Source organism: Grampus griseus, assembly GCF_964374135.1.
Source record: "Grampus griseus genome assembly, chromosome: 12".
Classification (NCBI taxonomy): domain Eukaryota; kingdom Metazoa; phylum Chordata; class Mammalia; order Artiodactyla; family Delphinidae; genus Grampus; species Grampus griseus.
The window spans coordinates 71979183-71997793 of NC_139006.1; the positions used below are offsets into that span (position 1 = coordinate 71979183).

General features: G+C 43.8%; 1 protein-coding gene across 1 annotated transcript; it reads left to right on the forward strand.

Annotated features, from left to right (window-relative positions):
• Positions 1-5797: 5797 nt before the first annotated feature.
• Positions 5798-13234, forward strand: ST8SIA3 (ST8 alpha-N-acetyl-neuraminide alpha-2,8-sialyltransferase 3; the record flags this gene model as incomplete). The annotated part of the gene is made up of 4 exons (XM_082667533.1): positions 5798-5976; positions 7378-7497; positions 9905-10462; positions 12952-13234. 4 exons carry the CDS (start codon positions 5798-5800, stop codon positions 13232-13234), a joined length of 1140 nt encoding a protein of 379 aa, XP_082523659.1.
• Between the last annotated feature and the right edge of the window lie 5377 nt (positions 13235-18611).

An 18611-nucleotide genomic window follows, 5' to 3' on the forward strand; every position in this document is an offset into this window, starting at 1 on the left:
TGGATGGTAACAGTAGCTGTCTCTAGGGAGATAAGGGTAGGAGGGCGTTTCACTGTTCAGTGCATCCCTCCTGTGCTTTATATTTTGTATTTAATTAAACGTGTTCTCTTCAGTAAGCAAGCCAACTCGCGCATCCCATTCAAGGTGAGTGATCTTTCCCTACAATCAGTACTGGAAACTGACCTTCTCCCTAACCTGCACCTCAGGTATGCTATAGAGCAGAGAAGCTCCTTGCCTTCTTTCCACACTGGGCATCAGCTGTGTTGGGTGCTGTGCTGGCACTAAAGTATACAATGAAAATAAGATGCTGTCTCCTGACTGTCCCCACGGGATGGCTGGGCACCCCCCCCTACCCCTGTGCCCAGGCTCCAGCCCTACTCAGTTTTCTCCCAGCCACAGAGCAGGCCACCGCCTTTCAGATGTATCACTGTGGTCTTTTCCTTGTTGCCACGCACCCCCCCACAACCCTTGTGATTAAATGGCTTTTTTAAAGAGGCTAGTATGCATCCTCTTCCTCAGTAGCCCTGAGACACAATGACCAAGGGAGGAGGTTTAAAGCCCACTTCCTCTTGGCCCTGGAATACCAGTGGACACATTAAAGTCAGTAGCTGTGTGACCTTGGCAAGTTGCTTAACTTCTTTGAACCTCAGTTTCTCATTCTTGAAATGGCGGCAGTCATTATACCATCAGAGGGATGGAACGGAGATTGAATGAGATTAGTTATGTAAAATGCCTAGTATAATACCCAACACACAGCAGGTGTGCAATAAAAGTGAGATGACGAAATCATCATCATCTTCAATGGTAGTAGCATTAACTGGTTCTTACTGTCAAAAGATGATGCTTTCAAACTTCCCAGGCCTGCACATATTTCCAGCTGTCTGTCTCTGGACCTGCTTACAAGCAGTATGCAGCAGTAGAAAGGGTGGGCTTTAAAGTCAAAGAGGTTTCACCTTGAGCAAATCCTTAACATCAGTTTCTTCAGCTATAAAGTGAGGAGAATTATACCTTCCTCACCAGATCGGTGCAAAGATTACAGAAAATGTATAAAAAGCACCTGGCACTTAAGAAGCGCTCTATACATGTTGGCTGTTTTCACCTTACTCTAAGGGGGCTTATTTATTCACTGGCCCCAACACGCCTTTCTCTCTTCTGCCTCTGCATCTTTTTTCAGTCTCGTTGTCCCTGACTGCCTTGCCCCTGTTACCATCTCCATCTCTGGAAACTTCCATGTATCTTTCTAGTTTCAGTTCCATCTGAGAGCTTTCATGAAGCTATCTTTGACCACAATGGCTTTTCCCACATCTGAACTCATAAAGTATTTATCTTCTGTGGGGAAATAGGAGGTAGAAATCCAGAGGACCCCAAGATCTTTCCTCTGTGGCCACTGTTAGACCTAGTAGAAATGAAGGAGTCAGGCAACAGTGTACAGAAAGAACTCCATCACATGTGGCTTGGGGACAGTCCACTGGGAAACTGCTCTTTGGGAGTTTCCCAGTGGACTGTCATCTGGAGGGGTCACTTGCCCTTCCAAAAGTCAACTCCATGATGCCTTATTCAAGAATGTTTCATAGGGCTTCCCTGGTGCCCTAAGATCCCACATGCCGCGGAGTAACTAGGCCTGTGAGCCACAATTACTGAGCCTGCGCGTCTGGAGCCTGTGCTCTGCAACAAGAGAGGCCGCGATAGTGAGAGGCCCGCGCACTGCGATGAAGAGTAGCCCCCACTTGCCGCAACTAGAGAAAGCCCTCCCACAGAAACGAAGACCCAACACAGCCATAAATAAATAAATAAATAAAATTAAAAAAAAAAAAGAATGTTTCATAACAGAAAATGGTCAATTTTTTTCATTCATAAATTAAGGCACAAAACAGGCTGGCGGGCCACTGGACACATCAGCTGACGTCCACATGAGCAGTCGCTGTTTCCATCTCTCTGTGGGCCTGACTCCAGCTGCTCCTACACCCATTCAGTTCAAATGCGATTGATTGGTTCCTCTCTACAAACTTTGGACAGTTCTGAACAGCACTGAAGATACGGCATCTCATCAGGAGCCTTCGTGGGCTCTTCTTTGTGGCAGTCAACTCACACTCTTGCTGTTCCCCAAGCCCACCATAATCTTCCCTGCCTCCTGTTTTCCCTCTACTTGGGACATCCTTTCTAAAGTTCTTTACCTAATGAACCCCACTCATGATTTAAAATCCAGCTCAGAGGTTGCCCTCTATGAAGAACCCCACCACCAACCTCTCCAGACACAGTTTATAACCCAGTTACATAGTACTGCCAGAATGCTTACTCCTCTCTCCCCTCACAAGACCATGAGCATTATGAGGTCAAGAATAATTTTATAACCCCTGAGTCTGCATATCAGAGTGTCTGACAACCAACACATTTGATTTAATGAATTGATGAAAAAAAAAACAGAAATAAATGAATGAGTGATGTCATTTCTAACAAAAGACACTATCCCTCCCAGCTTTCCCATCCAAGTGGTGCCTATAAGTTATTCTTGGTAGGTATGGGTTGGTGAGGAACTACACATGGGCTGGTGAGGAACTACACAGGGCAACGGAGCCATGTTTGCAAAATGTGGGTACTTTTTGCAAACAAAAAGTGGGAAAGTACTTGTATCCAAAAATAACAACTCCCCTAGGGCTTCCCTGGTGGCACAGTGGTTGAGAGTCTGCCTGCCGATGCAGGGGACACGGGTTCGTGCTCCAGTCCGGGAGAGGCCACAACGGTGAGAGGCCCGCGTACCGCAAAAAAGAAAAAAAAAAAACTCCCCTAGAAAATATTAAGTCAAAGGAGTCTTCCATTTCTGTATTTCTTGTATTTGCCCTCCTGAACTACTATAGAGGTCTGGTTTCCAATGAAATCTGAAAAAGTGATATTTTGTAAAAGTACCCTATTTTTTAATTTACTAAGTAGCTATAATCCCAGGCCTGAAAAATACCACATTCAGTAGCTGCCGTTACTCTGTGAAGCAGCATTCCCAAGATGTTTTCCTCTGGTAATTACTGAGCAATCCATTGTCACCCTTAGGCCTGGCATAGGATTCCTGCGCCTGTTTACTTTCTGGCTAATTTGGTTCCTTTACGTCACATGACCTTCAGTGATCCATATGCAATATGGGAATTATCCTAGCAGGACTTTCCTTAGAGGGCTCGCAGAGGTGTGCTGAGCATAAGTAATACATCAATTTTTAAATCCAGGCAGAATGAGTCCATATCATATGTTCCAGGAAAGCCTGTAATGCTTAAGAGAACCAAAGAGCTTCTCGATCTTTGTCATTTTCCATAGGAAAATGCCTCACCAAGTACATCCTTTTCTATGCATTCTGAAGCAGGATATTTATGGGGTCAGAGAAAGACACTAACAACTTGCCCAAGCTGTTTAGCTCGTATTTATTAACTGCTTATTACAAGCCAGGAGCTGTACCTAGGACTTTACATGCCTTGTTTAATTTTCCCCAAAATCCTGGGAGGTTTTTATTTCAGTTATGTAGATAAGGAGCTTGAAGCACAGAGATGCTGACAACTTATCCAAGGTCACAGAGTCAGCGTTTGAGGTCCAGTCTGCTGACTTCAGAGCCTGGAGCTGTAACCAGTACTCTGGCCTCCACGGTGTGTCCCTCTACTTCTTGTTCAAGAAGAGTTTTTCCAATATGTGTAATTCCCAGACAGCTCTCATAAGATCTTATTCCCTTTGGCATTTTACACTATATTCATATGAGCTCTTTTTAAAAAAATAGTATTTATTCAAAAAATATGCTTCAAGTATTCATCATGCGTGGACATGTAAGACTTCTCTAAAATTTTTACTTAGTTAAAAAGTTCCATGGGGAAAAGATTGTGTCCTCTTAACCTACATTTTTAGATTTTGATATAAAATATCTTGAGTAGGTGCAAAATTACTAACTCTCTGTTCCAATGGAAAAAGACAGCTGCATTCTGTGCGCTGCTGTCCACAGCCAGACGTGTTTCACAGGGAGCTCATTAGGTCCTCAAACACTTATTAAGCATGTCTCTCCATAGACAGTATGCAGGGAGTATGCAGAAACAGGGCAGAAGAAGACATGGTCCTGGATCTGCAGGCGCTTACAGCCCAGGAGCTCACTGCTTTGAAGAATTCATAGCCCACAGACAGACCAGAACATCAGGTCCACCAAAGCCCATAAAACCAGAAGTTCAAGAGAGAAAGAAATCATAGCCACCTTGGAAAATATCAACTTGCTTTATTGGAAAAGGCTCCTGAAGGCCGATTTCTCAACTCCAGCTTCTTTCTTTCCTTAGTGCTTACTGTCCTGGGAGGACCAGGCCAAGGGTAAAGCTAGGGGGAAGACGTCACAAGTTACTTGCAAAGGACAGAGCTAAAGAAACATGTAGATTGCCTTCTGAGCATCCAACAGCATGACCGAAAATGAATTAACTTTTATTTCCAATGTATATTAAAACAGATAACATGTGAATATGCTAAAACAAATTGAAACAGCAACACAAAGTGTTAGGCAGTGAGCTTTCCTTCCACCCTCGGAGGCAGCATCTCTTACTTGGTTCCTAAGTTCCTCCAAAAGAGAGTTCTGGGCATTTATAATGGACAGAGGTTTGTGATGCCCCAGCTCCTGGTCTAAGCTAAGCTAAGCTTCAGGGCAAAGTTGAGTGGCCCATCCTGAAGGCCTGGCCACAGGGATGAGTCAGAAAAGTGGGCAATGGAGAGTTTAATCAGAGGGAACTGCTCCGTCCTGGTTACCTCTGGGGCATGCTGGTTGTCTACATGCAGGGTGCTGGGAGTCAGACACTGGGAGGAAAGGGAGGGGAAGCCGGGCCCTCCACACTCACAGCTCACCTTACAACTCTGCTAGGCACCACCCATCTTTTAGAGAGAAGCGTAGCATGCACTGGGCATAGGAAGCAGATACGGGAGAGATTACGGAAGATTCCAAGGAGGTTTTAAGCGCTCACAAGGCCCAGCCGCTATTTAGGGCTTCCTTGCTGGGGTGCTGGGGCAGGTGCTGATCCGTGGGGCCCGGGGCTGTGCTCTGTGGTGAGGAGAGAAGCTTTTAAATCTCTACTCCTAAAACCACTCTCCCTGCATCTCATAAGCACCCAGCTGCTGCGATCCTCCAGGACAGCAACTCCAGTTATTTATCTCTATATTCCACGATTAACTTATAAAGTAATGAATTGTCCACTGAACTAAGTTTGGGCCTCTGTCTGGCCAGAGACACCTCCTCGCCCGCACCCTCAGCTGGGAAGGCCATTGACGTGGGCTGCAGCCTTCCAGCCTCAATTCCCCTCCCTCTGCCACCTCCCCTTCATCCCTCCCTCTTCCGCCCCTCCCCCGGTTATTTGGGAGATTAGAGTTCATTAATTAAATCCTGTGCTTAGATCGAACTGTAACGTTATTCCAATCACATTTATCTTGCAGGCTGCAGAGGAGACGGCAGCCTCGCTGGAAACGCGCTGGGGAGCCTGAGCCGGCGGTCGGAGACGCACGGCGCGCAGCTACATCGCCACGCCGCCGCGCAGACCCTCCATCTTCCTGTTCAGCCTCCTGGCCCGCTTGCCCCTGCCTTGGGGGCCTGGCTTCTCTCTGGGGCTCCTGCCCGCCCCTACGCCCTGGCCCTCCGCGGCTCCCCTGCTCGGTTCCCTCCCCACCCCACCCCACCCCCGGCACATACGCTGACACGCGCGCGCGAACACTCACACACACACTCACACACACTGACACGCCAGCGAGCTGCTGGCCGCTCAATGGACCGCTTTCCCCGCTTTTCCTGATCCCAACACAGCCCGGGATGAGAAATTGCAAAATGGCCCGGGTCGCCAGTGTGCTGGGGCTGGTTATGCTCAGCGTCGCCCTGCTGATTTTATCGCTCATCAGCTACGTGTCCCTGAAAAAGGAGAACATCTTCACCACTCCCAAGTATGCCAACCCGGGGGCGCCCCGAATGTACATGTTCCACGCGGGATTCCGGTGAGTGCGGGCCTCTGAGTGCCCTCAGGTATCTGGTTTATGGGGGCGGGAGGTCAGAGGGGGGTGTTTTGCCTTCTCCGAGACACTTTGGGCAAGAAAACTGCGTGGTCCTTCCATTCGTCTCTCTGATTCTTACACCACCACCCCTCCCGTGCTTTTTTTTAACCCAGAGCCCCTAAAAGCCGTTGTCCTAATCAATGTGATTGCATTCTCGTATTCTTCTTCGGCATCCCTTCCCCCATTTCAAAAATGGGGGGAGGGTTTAAGGAGAATGATGGTGGAGGGAGAGGCCTTGTGTGTATTTGGGAAGGGGCATGGAGAGATGGACATGCGTTAGGTGAGTGCCTACCCCGCGCCCCTGTCCGCAGACTCCACGGCCGGGCTCCGGGCGGTCCGGGGCGATTTAATGGCGCAGGCGCCAGACTCCTCTTGCGCTCTCCTCCTTTCCTCTCCCCAACCCTTCACCCCATCAGATGATGCGCGGGTCTGTTCTCCGGGAGCCCCTGGGGTATTCGACCTCCATCCTTCCCTCCCTCCCCCGCACACCGCGCCATCGCCCCCCCTCCCCCGCCTTTCCGGGATTTCTGCAATTCCCCCGCCCTCTGCGGGAAGCGAGCCTCCTAAGGGCCGCCTACGCTCATCCCAGCTCCAAGTCACCAACGGGCGCAAGGCAGGACTGAGAAGGCTCCGGGCGAAGCTTGGCGCAGCTCGTCGAGAGCCTCTGCCCCAGTGTGCCCCCATAGGAACTCCCCCAGCAAAGCCTCTGAGGGGCGGGTAGGAAATACAGACTGCACCCTGTGGTCCAGGCCAGGCCAGAACGCGAAACCTAGAGAAACCCCACCTGGGCAGAGGAGTGGAGTTGGCCAGCGGCCTCCAGGGGGGTCCCCAGTCAGGGGACAGGGAGTGAAACCAGACCTAGGCTCGGGAAGGAAGAGGTTAAGGAAGGAGCCACCCCCAGCCTTCCCCTAGGTCTCCGGTTCATCTGTCCGTTCTACAAAAATCAATCCGGCCGGACCGCGGGGGCGGCGCGGGTAGGGCTAGCAGTGGTGCGGCCGCTGTCCGCGGTGCTGACTCCCTGGTCCTCTCCGCGCATCCGTTTCTAGCAGAGCGCCGGGCTCCCGCCCCTGCTCTCCGTAAGACGGCCATTTTATGGTCTTTCCCGCACCCGCAGGGATGGACAATGGAGACGGATTTCCCTCGTTTTCTTTCTTCCTCCCGGGTGTGTGTGGGGAGCAGAAGGTGGACCAGATGAGAAGGGGCTCTGGGGCGGGATGTAGCCAGTACGTGTTCCAGCCGCCCCCCATCCCCGCCCCGCTCCCAACCGGCTGGACTTTAATGGCTACCTTGGCTTCCCCTAGCTGAGGCCAGCACGTTTGTTTGTGTACTCATACTCCTCTCCAGGTCACAGTTTGCGCTGAAGCTTCTAGATCCGTCATTTGTGCCCTTTCCGCATTCTCTGACTCATGAACTCCAAGCCAGACCTAAGTGGACATTTAATCGGACAGCGTTTTTACATCAAAGGTAGGATAGGGGGAAAAGATCCAAAAGGTGTTCTGAATTCTGGAGCTCAAAAACAAAACAAAACGAAATAATACAAAACAACAAAAATCTACACACACACCCCCAACCCGAGGTGTATTTGCATTGTCTTCTTGGCCTGACTGAACAAAGGCTGATTAGCAATCTTTTTTAATTTAAACATGTGGTGCCCTCTCATAAAAAGAAAACTTCAAAAAGACCAATTTGAATGGAAGGGAAAAAAGATATTTCCAGTATCCTCCCTAACTTGAGCTTAATTGAGCACCATGATGTATAGTTAACATTATGGCTAATACTGCCAAAGTCATTTATTTAAAAAAAAAAAAAGTTAAGTACAAAAATACCACGCAATGCATTTTCATTCCCTGACTAGAGATAAAATTTTTTAAATAAAGTAAAAAAGTATTGTCCCACTGAAACACAGAAGACACTACACTTCATCCCTAACAAATTACTAGTGAAAATCTCTGCCCAAATATATGCAGGTATTTTATGGTTTTGGTTTTTTACGTGTTTCTTCTCATTAAATTTTTATAGCTTTTAACATATTGTAAAAGCTACCCAACATTGTTCCTAATTGTCTTGTAGCAGCTTCATTTATACATGAAGGAGTTTTTGTGTTATGTGTGTGGGGTTTTGTTTTGTTTTGTTTTTTGGAGGTGGGGGAAGAAGGATGAGATTTATACAAAAGTATTTATTCTCCTCAGTGATATCTGGTCAACTCTTAGCAATTCCAGATAAGTCATTTCTCCTTCCTCTTTGGTGGGATTATTATGCTGCTAAATGGAATGTGAGCCATCTAGTGTATTCATTAGGGGTATGAATACTTATTTTACAAATACTTATTTTACCACTCTATTTAGGGTGTTGTGTTTTGGTCATAGAATTTCTAGTTATTGCACTCTTTTATTTTAATCTAATGATGGAATTAAAACAAATTCAGTAGCTATCCATGGTGTCATGAAAATATTTACTTGAAAGGTTGACACACAGTCACATGATTATGGTTAAAAATTTTTAAACATTAACTAGAAGTTAGTCCATGACAACAATTGATTAATTCTAAAACTCTGAAGTTCTTTTTTAACTTTTGTGGTTTTAATCCAATATTAATTTTATAGTCAGCCCAGAAATTTTTCATGGGTCGAATACAGTATACCTTTTCCCCAAACATATTTCTGACTCAATAAAAATATTCTTCCCACACTAGGCCATGTGACCCAAATAACCAGTTAGAACAATATTGCCTTCTCAAAACTTCCCTCCTTTTAATCCATTTAGGTAAGCTTTAATTAACTTTCCCAGTATCACTTTAAACTTACTTTACCTTTGTAACAGTTTGTAACGAACACTGTTAGTAACTTTGGAAGTTCTGGCTTAAAGCTTTCAGTTTATGTTTCTCTGTATTTTGTCAAATGAAGTAATTTTTAAAAAATAGGATTCCAGGTAAAATGATGATATGCAAAGCATTTAGTTTCATTCCTGCTATTTTTTTTAGGCAAAAGACCCAGGAGGTTCAATGTGGTTTCTTAGAACTGAAGAACCTACTAGAAGAGTAACATATGACCGGTGTCTCTTAAATATTTTAAATAGCAGAGACTTTAAGAGGATACGCTTAATTACACTTAATGCTCAACATGAAAGCAACCAGAAATTAGTACTAAATATCACCCTTGCCTTGTTTATCCTCTGAATTCTTAGAATATGCACACATTTTCAGGATTTAAAATAGCTTCTTTTTCTAAGAATTAGGTTTCTCTAACTTAAACGGGTTTCTATATAATCAAGTAGAAAAATGTTCCGTTTTCATTATTTAAAGGACATTAATGAGATTATCATCTCATTTCTATTAAATATTCAACTACACCGCTGCTATTACCATTTTCATATCTTAATAATAGTTAGTACCATACTGACTCATATCTGTTTGGCTCTTATGTGGACACCAGTGATGTTTGATATTCGTTGAATGCTGCAGTCCAATAGCAAACAAGTAGTCCCTAGTTACAAACTCTTAGCCACCAATGTTTGTGCATTAATGTGAGCTCTTTGGGGCCTGTGTAAATTGTCTCCCTGTATTTTCTGACACAGTTTAGCCTATGCCTCCCCCTTGATCAAATACACTTTTCAGGTAGAGCAGAAAACCAAAGAATTGGCAGCTAAAAACCATAAATTACAACATTTACAAGCTTCAAAGGACTATACCCAGAATTTGAGAGACTAGCACATGTTTGTAAATTCTGAAGCAGTTCTTCCTTCAATTATGAATGTATAATCTTTCTTGGGTTCAGTGCCTATGGTTCTTGTCTAAATGAAATAGCATAAGACATAAGATGGAAAATCAGTTCTTTTGAATGGGATATATTTAATGAATTTCTTTTTATTTTAGGCAAGAAATTCTTCAGCATGTCGATGTAATAAAAAATTTTTCTTTGACCAAGAATAGTGTTCGGATTGGACAACTGATGCACTATGATTATTCCAGCCATAAATATGTTTTCTCTATTAGCAATAACTTCCGATCGCTGCTTCCAGATGTGTCACCCATTGTGAATAAGCATTATAATATTTGTGCTGTGGTTGGAAATAGTGGGATCCTGACAGGGAGCCGGTGTGGACAACAAATAGATAAGTCAGATTTTGTTTTCCGTTGCAATTTTGCCCCTACGGAGGCTTTCCAAAGAGATGTTGGAAGGAAAACCAACCTTACCACCTTCAACCCCAGCATCCTGGAAAAATATTACAACAATCTTTTGACCATTCAGGACCGTAACAACTTTTTTCTCAGTTTAAAAAAGCTCGATGGGGCCATTCTTTGGATCCCTGCATTTTTCTTCCACACTTCAGCAACTGTTACCAGGACACTAGTTGACTTTTTTGTTGAACACAGAGGTCAGTTAAAGGTCCAACTGGCTTGGCCTGGAAATATAATGCAACATGTCAACAGGTGTGTATATTTTATTGCCTTTAACTCATACCCTACCAGATGGCAAATCAATATTGTAATCTCTTGGGGGTGGTAGCGAACTGATTAGTTAGTTGTTGCGGTTAGCTTAGTACCTTAGAATGAACGCTTATGTTTTGTAATGAATGAATGGGTCATTCTAGGTAAGAAGTTCAGTCTCCTACCCCAGCTGGTAACCAAGTGTCAAATGGAGGGACTGGTGCTTCATCAGCTTCTCCTCTCCATTCCCTGTCCCCTTCCTTGGTGGTAAGCCTAACAAGCAGTCATGGAAATCACCACAAATCAATAATTTTCTTTGAATGGATAGCCATGTCCCAATAATGCCAATGACTAAAGTGGACAAATCAATTGGTTTTTTTTAAAGATGGAATCGACTTTAAATGTTCCTTTTTATTTGATAGTAGGGTGTTTGTCAGATGTCCAAGATTAGAAAACCACCTAGACAAATCAAAATTGTATAATCTGCTTTTATAATTCGAGATTTGAGTGCCAAAACATGTGAAAAGTATTTTATCAGCTCATCATTATCCCTTGTAATTTGAAAGACAGATTAACCAGGATGCAATATTTTCGTCTAGTCCAATGAGTCTTAACTCTGGCTGTACCTTAGAATCACTTGGAGAGATTTAAAAAATACTCTTGCCTGGGCTCTAATTCAAGAGATTCTAATATAATTTGTCTGGTGGGGGAGGAGAGAGGCTCAGGCACTTGGTATGTCTTAATAACTCCCCGGCTGATTCTAATAAGCAGCCAGAATTGGGAGCAGGCATTTGTAAAATGCAGGGCATTTTATAAAGGAAGACTAATTGCAGAATTTTTTTCTTTAAATAATCTGAGGAAATTGCCTCAACTCTAATTTCCCCTATGCGAATAGCCCCAGTGTCCTAACATACTGTCCAGATGTTACTGCAAGTTAGAGTGGGTTCTAGGAGGTCTGGTAAACAAGGACTGTAATATTTTTATCCCATGGTAGATGGGTACATAGTAGTGTATCCTGTAGTCCTCTAAAGTCTTCCAGATTTAAGATCTGTGTAGTTGACCTCTCATATAAGGAGGAATTATCGTGTAATCAGCTGGTATGTATCTAACAGGTAGGGTGATGCCACAATTTACAGTCCTCACTGGAACCTTTTCTTTGAAAGAAAAAGGGCACTATTAAGAATTACAACAAAGACAATAGGCAAAAACTGGGACTGTTCCAGTTTCGCAGGATGTATGGTTACCTTCTTTAGAGGTGATATAACCCAACTCCTAAGTTTAAAGATACATTAACTGAGGTACAAAGAACGAGTTATTTACCCAACATCACTGCCCAAAATGGGCAGAACCAGAATTAGAAGCCAGGCCTCCTGCCAACCTGCCCTGTGGTCTTTTGACCATCGTTTTGCTCCCCTCTTGTTCTATTTAAGTACAGCTGTACCAAAAGAAACATCAGAAGCCATTCTAACTCCTTAGGTAAGAATATTAAAACAAAGACTGAACTTCTGAATTTCACCTGGAAGGGAAATGGCCACATGAAGCCTTCAGGTAGTGAAGAAGGAACTGCATGTGATAGAACCTTCAGGGAGCGGCCTGTGTGGCCCACCTGGCCCCCAGCCTTTCAACAGCTCGGGCTTGAACATGCTGGTTCAATGAAAACTTGGAGGAAGTACAGTCCATGAAAACCTGATTCATGAACAGTTTGATCATGCCTGCACAGCCAGTCATAAAGGCACATGTGTGTGCGTGCACACACACACCCTCACTCCACGGCAGTCTCAGATATTTGGCAGTTTAGGTAGGAAGGCTTCAAATTACTATCTAAACGTGGAAGGAACAACCATAATTTAGCATTTTTTAAAATTCGGAAAGTGTGTAAATACTTTTCTTAGGTGCTGGCACGCCAAAGAAGGGCTTGGGAGCATTTGGTTAAGACAAAGGAACAGGGAATGTGACTTTTTTACGAGCGGGTAGAAAAAAAATAAGGCCCTACAATCTTTCCAAACCCAAGAAGACAGATTTAATCTCTAGGTTTGGATAAGGAAGTAACAGAGGAGGTCCCCTTTGACTAAACAACCTCCTCCCTAGCCCAAGGGCCCTTTATGTGTGAGAAGCACAGTCATTCTCACTGGTGGGCTTTTATGTCTTTAGGACAACCCAGAGCAGGGATGGCTTCAAACATGTGTGACTTCTATAGTAACACACGAGCCCATGCTTAGAAAGGCCGATGCTTGGTTTAATACTCTGCTGTTGCCCTCTTGAAATTCTCAATAATTTTTAAAGTAAGGGCCCACATTTTCATTTTGCACGGGGTCTCACAAATTATGTAGCCGGTCCTGCCCTGAGGTGTTCTGTGGTCTAAAAGACAGATTCAAAGCAAGTACTGGTTAAGTTACCTGGACAAATTCACTTCCCAAACCAGTCACAGTGACCCGTCTGACCAAAACCTTCAACACTGGCCTCTGAATCCACCTGTACTTATTGTTCCACAGGTACTGGAAAAACAAACATTTGTCACCCAAACGGCTGAGCACAGGTATTCTTATGTACACCCTTGCGTCAGCAATATGTGAAGAGATCCACTTGTATGGATTTTGGCCTTTTGGATTTGACCCCAACACAAGGGAAGATCTTCCATACCATTACTATGACAAAAAAGGAACCAAATTTACTACCAAGTGGCAGGAGTCCCACCAGCTGCCTGCTGAGTTTCAGCTGTTGTACCGAATGCACGGGGAAGGGCTCACCAAGCTGACTCTGTCACGCTGTGCCTAAGGACTGCGAACAGGAAGTGCCAAATGGCTGATTTAAAAGTGCCCCAACTCACACTGAATAGACGACAGAATAGAACCCTAGAGAATGTCTTATAAGGATGGTCTGCCACTTAAAAGGAAAGATGTCTTCTCTCCCCCTTTTGCACTGCTCTTTTAAGGGTCTTAGCAGGACAGATGCTTGGAAGCCACCTGACTTAAACTTGATTGATAAAGGGAATGTTGCATTTGGAACTATGCTGCTAACGAAATGGTCTGAAGTATTTTCATGTTTGTATTTTAATAATAAACTGCCTCCCATTTTTTATGAGGATTAGGGCTGTAGTTTCTGCAGCTTTGCTCAGATACAGCCCTCGTAATCAGAGGCCTCTGGCCAACTTGAGCAGGATTTCAGTTTTGCCTGGGTGGGATCAGACTCTTTAAAATGATAACATAAAAGACTGGCTTGCGTATATTGTCTCTCTCTCTCTCTCTCTCTCTCTCTCTCTCTCTCTCTCTCTCTCTCTCTCTCCCCCCCCACCCCCCCAACCACTCCCCTGACCCCCCCCCCACCGTGGAGTTTAATATTTTTGCTAGGAATCCTATTGAAATAGCTTTGCTTGTATGTCTTGCATCTGTAATTGATATGTTCAAGGCTCTGGGTAACTTTGATATTTCATGACAAACTGAGCAAATCATGCTGGGGATCCCCTTATGATTACTTTTATAAGAAACGCCTCTTATGACGTTCTCACTAGTCCGTGAAGTCATTCTGCAGCAGCGTGGTTCCTCTCTGGCGAGAGGTGTATAACAGTGCATCTTTCACTACCACGAAGAAAGCCTAGGTCGTGGGCAGCATCTCATCTCTTGGCGTGAGGGCTGTTATGGCAGATCATTTTGTTGCCACGTCTGCAGGGCACTGCAGCCTGGGTTTAGTGCCTCCCACAGTCCCAACCCCAGCACTGGGCTGGGAATTCTCTCAGAATATAGAGGCAAGGAGTCAGCTTAAGAACCTGGAAGGAGAATACTTAGAAGTTGCTATGGATCCCATATCCCCTAAAGTGTTGTAACTACGATTAGGGCCTCTGAGAACCAGCAGGGTTAAAGCAGAGTAGATGCTCTGAGGCTGGCCAGGTCCCCATGTGAATAGCACTGAGGTGAGGTCATCTTGAGTATCACTGTGTCCGTCAGCACTGCTCCAAACTTCAAGACAATCGTAGACACCACATGCTCCCTGTTGCCACGGAAATTGGATCTTTACACCTACAAATTAAGCCTTTCGAAAGGAAAAGCCACTGTGTGGTGGCAAGATCGCTACTAAATAAACCCTTGGAATTGGAGATGTATAGGCCTGCTGCAGAGGAATTCGCTCGCTGTTCTCTTTTCCATTATTTCAGCCTTAGGAGTAGAAATCCCATCACTCCTGTCCCTGGCTTTTCACTGAGCAGCACTTTGTTCTTCCAGTTCAGCCCAAAGCCTGGCCAAGTTGATGTTAAATTTTAATAAGAGTTTCTTTCTTCTTTCCAAATACCAGTCAAGCACATTTATAATACATTGAGGTGGGGTAGCTTGTTCTTTTCCAGAAATCTTCATCTAGACTGCTTGTCATGTTACAAATACCATTTCAAATAATTACTATAGTTCAGTAATTAGCTCACTGCCCCTCCTTGAGAAGGTATCATCACGCCTAAAATCAAACCAAATTCAGTAAGGAAAGACTCAGTCCTTATGCTCATGTTCTGCCTGGTCCTAAAGGGGGGCTGTTTTATTCTAATTTTTTTCCAGAAAGCTAATCAGAGCAGGTTACATAGATCCAGTACTAACCAGTGAAAGAAAAATCATACAGGTGCAAACGTGTTACCAATTGTGACACATATCACAATGTTGTGTGAATGGCAATCATCCAAACAGACAGGAAAAAACAGGAATAGATGTTTTAAAATGGAAAACACTAAAACAGATCGATGCTTGAAATAATTAGAAGGGGAGATATTTAAAACATTTTAAAGTTCAATGGTATGATTTGATGGGCACCGAAACCACATGCTTATTCCCTATCACTTTAAAGAGGAAAGTACTACAGTTCTCATGCTGTTCTCTGTTAGGGTCACTGAGAGATGGATAACTGACAGGAGTGTTTAGCTGGCTCTTCCTAAGCACTTAGTTCATTTGGTTACAGCTAAGTGATATTAATGCCAATTATATGAGCCAACTTCTGCCTCTGGAGTTTTAATGCCAATGTGCCCATTAGATTTCACTAAATATAAATATGTAAACACTTTGAACCAGGAAAGTTAAAAGAGCAAAAGACCAAAATCCCTAAAACCAGTTAATTGTCTGTTAGTGGACCATTTAAATTAGATATCAGAATGGCAAGTTTGGGGATTTTTTTTTTTTAAGTTCAGGGAGATTTTGTAAATCTCACTTCACTCTTGGCTCCATTTTAACCTAGAGTGAGAGGACTTTGCCATCTCCCAACATCATTTCATCCATCACTTTCAAAAAACTTAAAATGTTGAAGAAACAGACCTGTCTCCCAGAACTAGAAGAACTTAAGAGATCAGGCTCAACCCCTGTTTCCAGGTAGGACTTCCTGGAGCTGATCCAAAAAGACCATACTTCCCTTTTCTTGAAAACACTCTGAAGAAAATCCCAAGTCCTCCCATAGTGGTTAACCACAATTCTCATAATTATAAATTCTTTATATGCAGCCTATATCCTCCTTTTGCAAAAATTAGATTCAATATGTGAGTAAAGCATTCATCCCAGTTTTCGGCATGTAGTCAGCACTCAATAATATATGGCAGCTTTTACTGTTATTTTTATTGTTAGTTATGCCCTTGGCCTGCAGTTCCAGCATAGAGAAAAACAGCCTCTAGCTGATCATACAAAAACTCTTCTTGTTTTTAAAGACCGTTTCAAAGATTAAACCTATATAACCACTGTCACGACCAAAACAGTTGGTGGGTCCCATGAGTCCAGGTTAGAAAGGCAGTGGTGTAAGTAGGCAGAACTCCCGGGGCTGTGTGGTCAAGAGCAGGGAGTTGGGCAGACGGGCCTTTTGGGTCCTCCCTCCTGATTCAGCTACAGGTACAAACCCCTGGCATTTGCATTGCCCTTGCTTTATTGGTTCTAGGTTAAGTGCATCCTTTTGTCAGAATCTTTGCTCTTTTCAGATACGGCAGAGCCCACCCCCAGCTATTGGAATAAATATCACCATAAAGCCCCCAAGTCTGTCTACACATGACACCAATACAAATGACCAATTCACTTGCAGAGGAAAAAAACCCACAAACATTTAGCCACCTGTTTAATGCTAGTCCCTCAGTTTTCATCAGTTGTTCTGAGTGTCATGTGCAGACAAGCAGATCCAGGTGAGGCAGAGTTAAGGTGTGGTATTATGAATCCCTCCCAAACCCAGAAAACATTCCCCATATTTGACAATTAAACATCTGTGCTTCCTCCGCCTTTGCTCCTGTGTCTTAACTGTCCTTGATCATTGTACAAGTGCCGTGCGTTTAGTAGTGCGTATGCCTAGCAGTGCTGACTGTGACCACTGTGCTGTCTGTGTGTAACTTTGATGTCAGGCACTGACCATGGGGTTACCAGCCAGGATGTGCAAAAGAAGAGGCTCCCCCAGCCTCCTTGTGCCCAGGCCTCCAGTTATCCATGAATGTGAGTGCCAGGAGTAACCTAACTTGGTGGGGAAGCTGAGGAATGGAAGAGCATTTCTTCTGACTTAGGGCAAATTACTAATTATTAGACACTCACAGACAGTAAAGAGGTGTTGACTTGAGGGCAAAGGTAGCAGGGACAGAATTCTAGAGCCCTAGGACACTGGAAATGGAAGAGCCTTTGAGTAGCTCTAGTCCTAATTCTTGACTTTCCAAATGAGACATGAAGAAACAGAAAGGCTAAGTGATTTTCCCAAGATTGCACAGGAAATCAGTGGAGGGATTCTGACTCCTCATCTAGTACTTCTTGGCTTATCAGCATCAAATAAAAATGGGCTCAAAGGGAAAGTGATTATGGTCTTGGGTTCACAAGGCACAGAAAATAAGCTATAAAAGCTGTAAAAGAGGAAAAAAGATTCTCCCCCCACCAAAAAGAAAATTATTTCTCAATGAAAAATGGAAAAGGAGATGCTTGCCTAGGTATACAACAGTCCACTGGTAATAAGCTACATTCTCCCCTAAAACGAGGAAACCTACTTGGTAAATCATGATTCTGATAAATCTGGTAAATCACAGTTCAGTTACTGACAGTTCCCAGTTGACAGATGGACTCTTATCTAATAATCTATTCGTCTTAATAAAATCGTGTTTTAGTAATATGTATACGTAATTTAAAAGTTGAATACTGAAGATGGTTATGTACTTCTCGATATGTATGATTTTCATTTGAGGCCACTTGAGGTAAAATACATTTTGTCGATGCCTCCCATATTATAAGTAATTTCAACAGCAGACTCCACGTTATTGCATTTAGTTCAATATGCTAAGAAGATGTGCAAATAATAATGAATAATTTGAGCTGGGTCTTCATGTGCAAAATGAGAGACTTAGCAATTTTCTGTATAATTCTGGATCCTTAAGTCCTTTTCCCCTCAGTTGTCTGAATGTGCCAGGCAAAAGTTTCTGTTTAGCCTCTACTTCTCCCTGAATGTGTAGAACTATGCTTTTGCTTAAAAGAAAATTGGGGTTATGTGTATGTGGCTGAAAAGCCCAGATGCAGGATCATAGGTGCTGGGGACTTAGAGCCCCTGGGCCACTTGATGGACCTGTCTGGGCTCTGTGGCCCAATTAATCGAGGCCACAGGTGAGTTGATACCAAGGACCAAAATGACTAAGTATGCCTCTCTCACGCTTTGAGTGCTTTGCCACATAGATATAACATTTGAAATGGGAAACATTTTAGAATGTCATCATTGTATTATGCAGTATTTCTTAAAATTTCTTTTCATTGTGATGACTTATTATTGAAGATATATGTGTTTGAACAGATGTTTTTATCCTCAGTGAAGCTCACTCTCTTGTTGTTAATTACAATGGACTCACAGTCTGGCAAGCAAAGCTGAATGACAGGAGAAGCTGATACAATCCCTGCTCCCCACCCCAGACCTCTGACTCAGAATGTCCTGGAATAAGCCCAGCTTACAAAGATTCCCGGGTGATTCTGTTGTGGCCACAATTTGAGAAACAAAAATATAGAGCAAAGTCATGTATGCCATGTTGACCAAAGTAGTTGAATGCTTATCACGCTTCAAGCAGTTAATATCAGATCTGTTCCCTGGAGTTATCATGGCAACATAGACACAGTCTTAGTGACTTAACCATTCAACTATTTTGGCTAAACTGACCAGTCACTAATTCGTAAGTGAACAGTTACTGGTTAATTTAGTC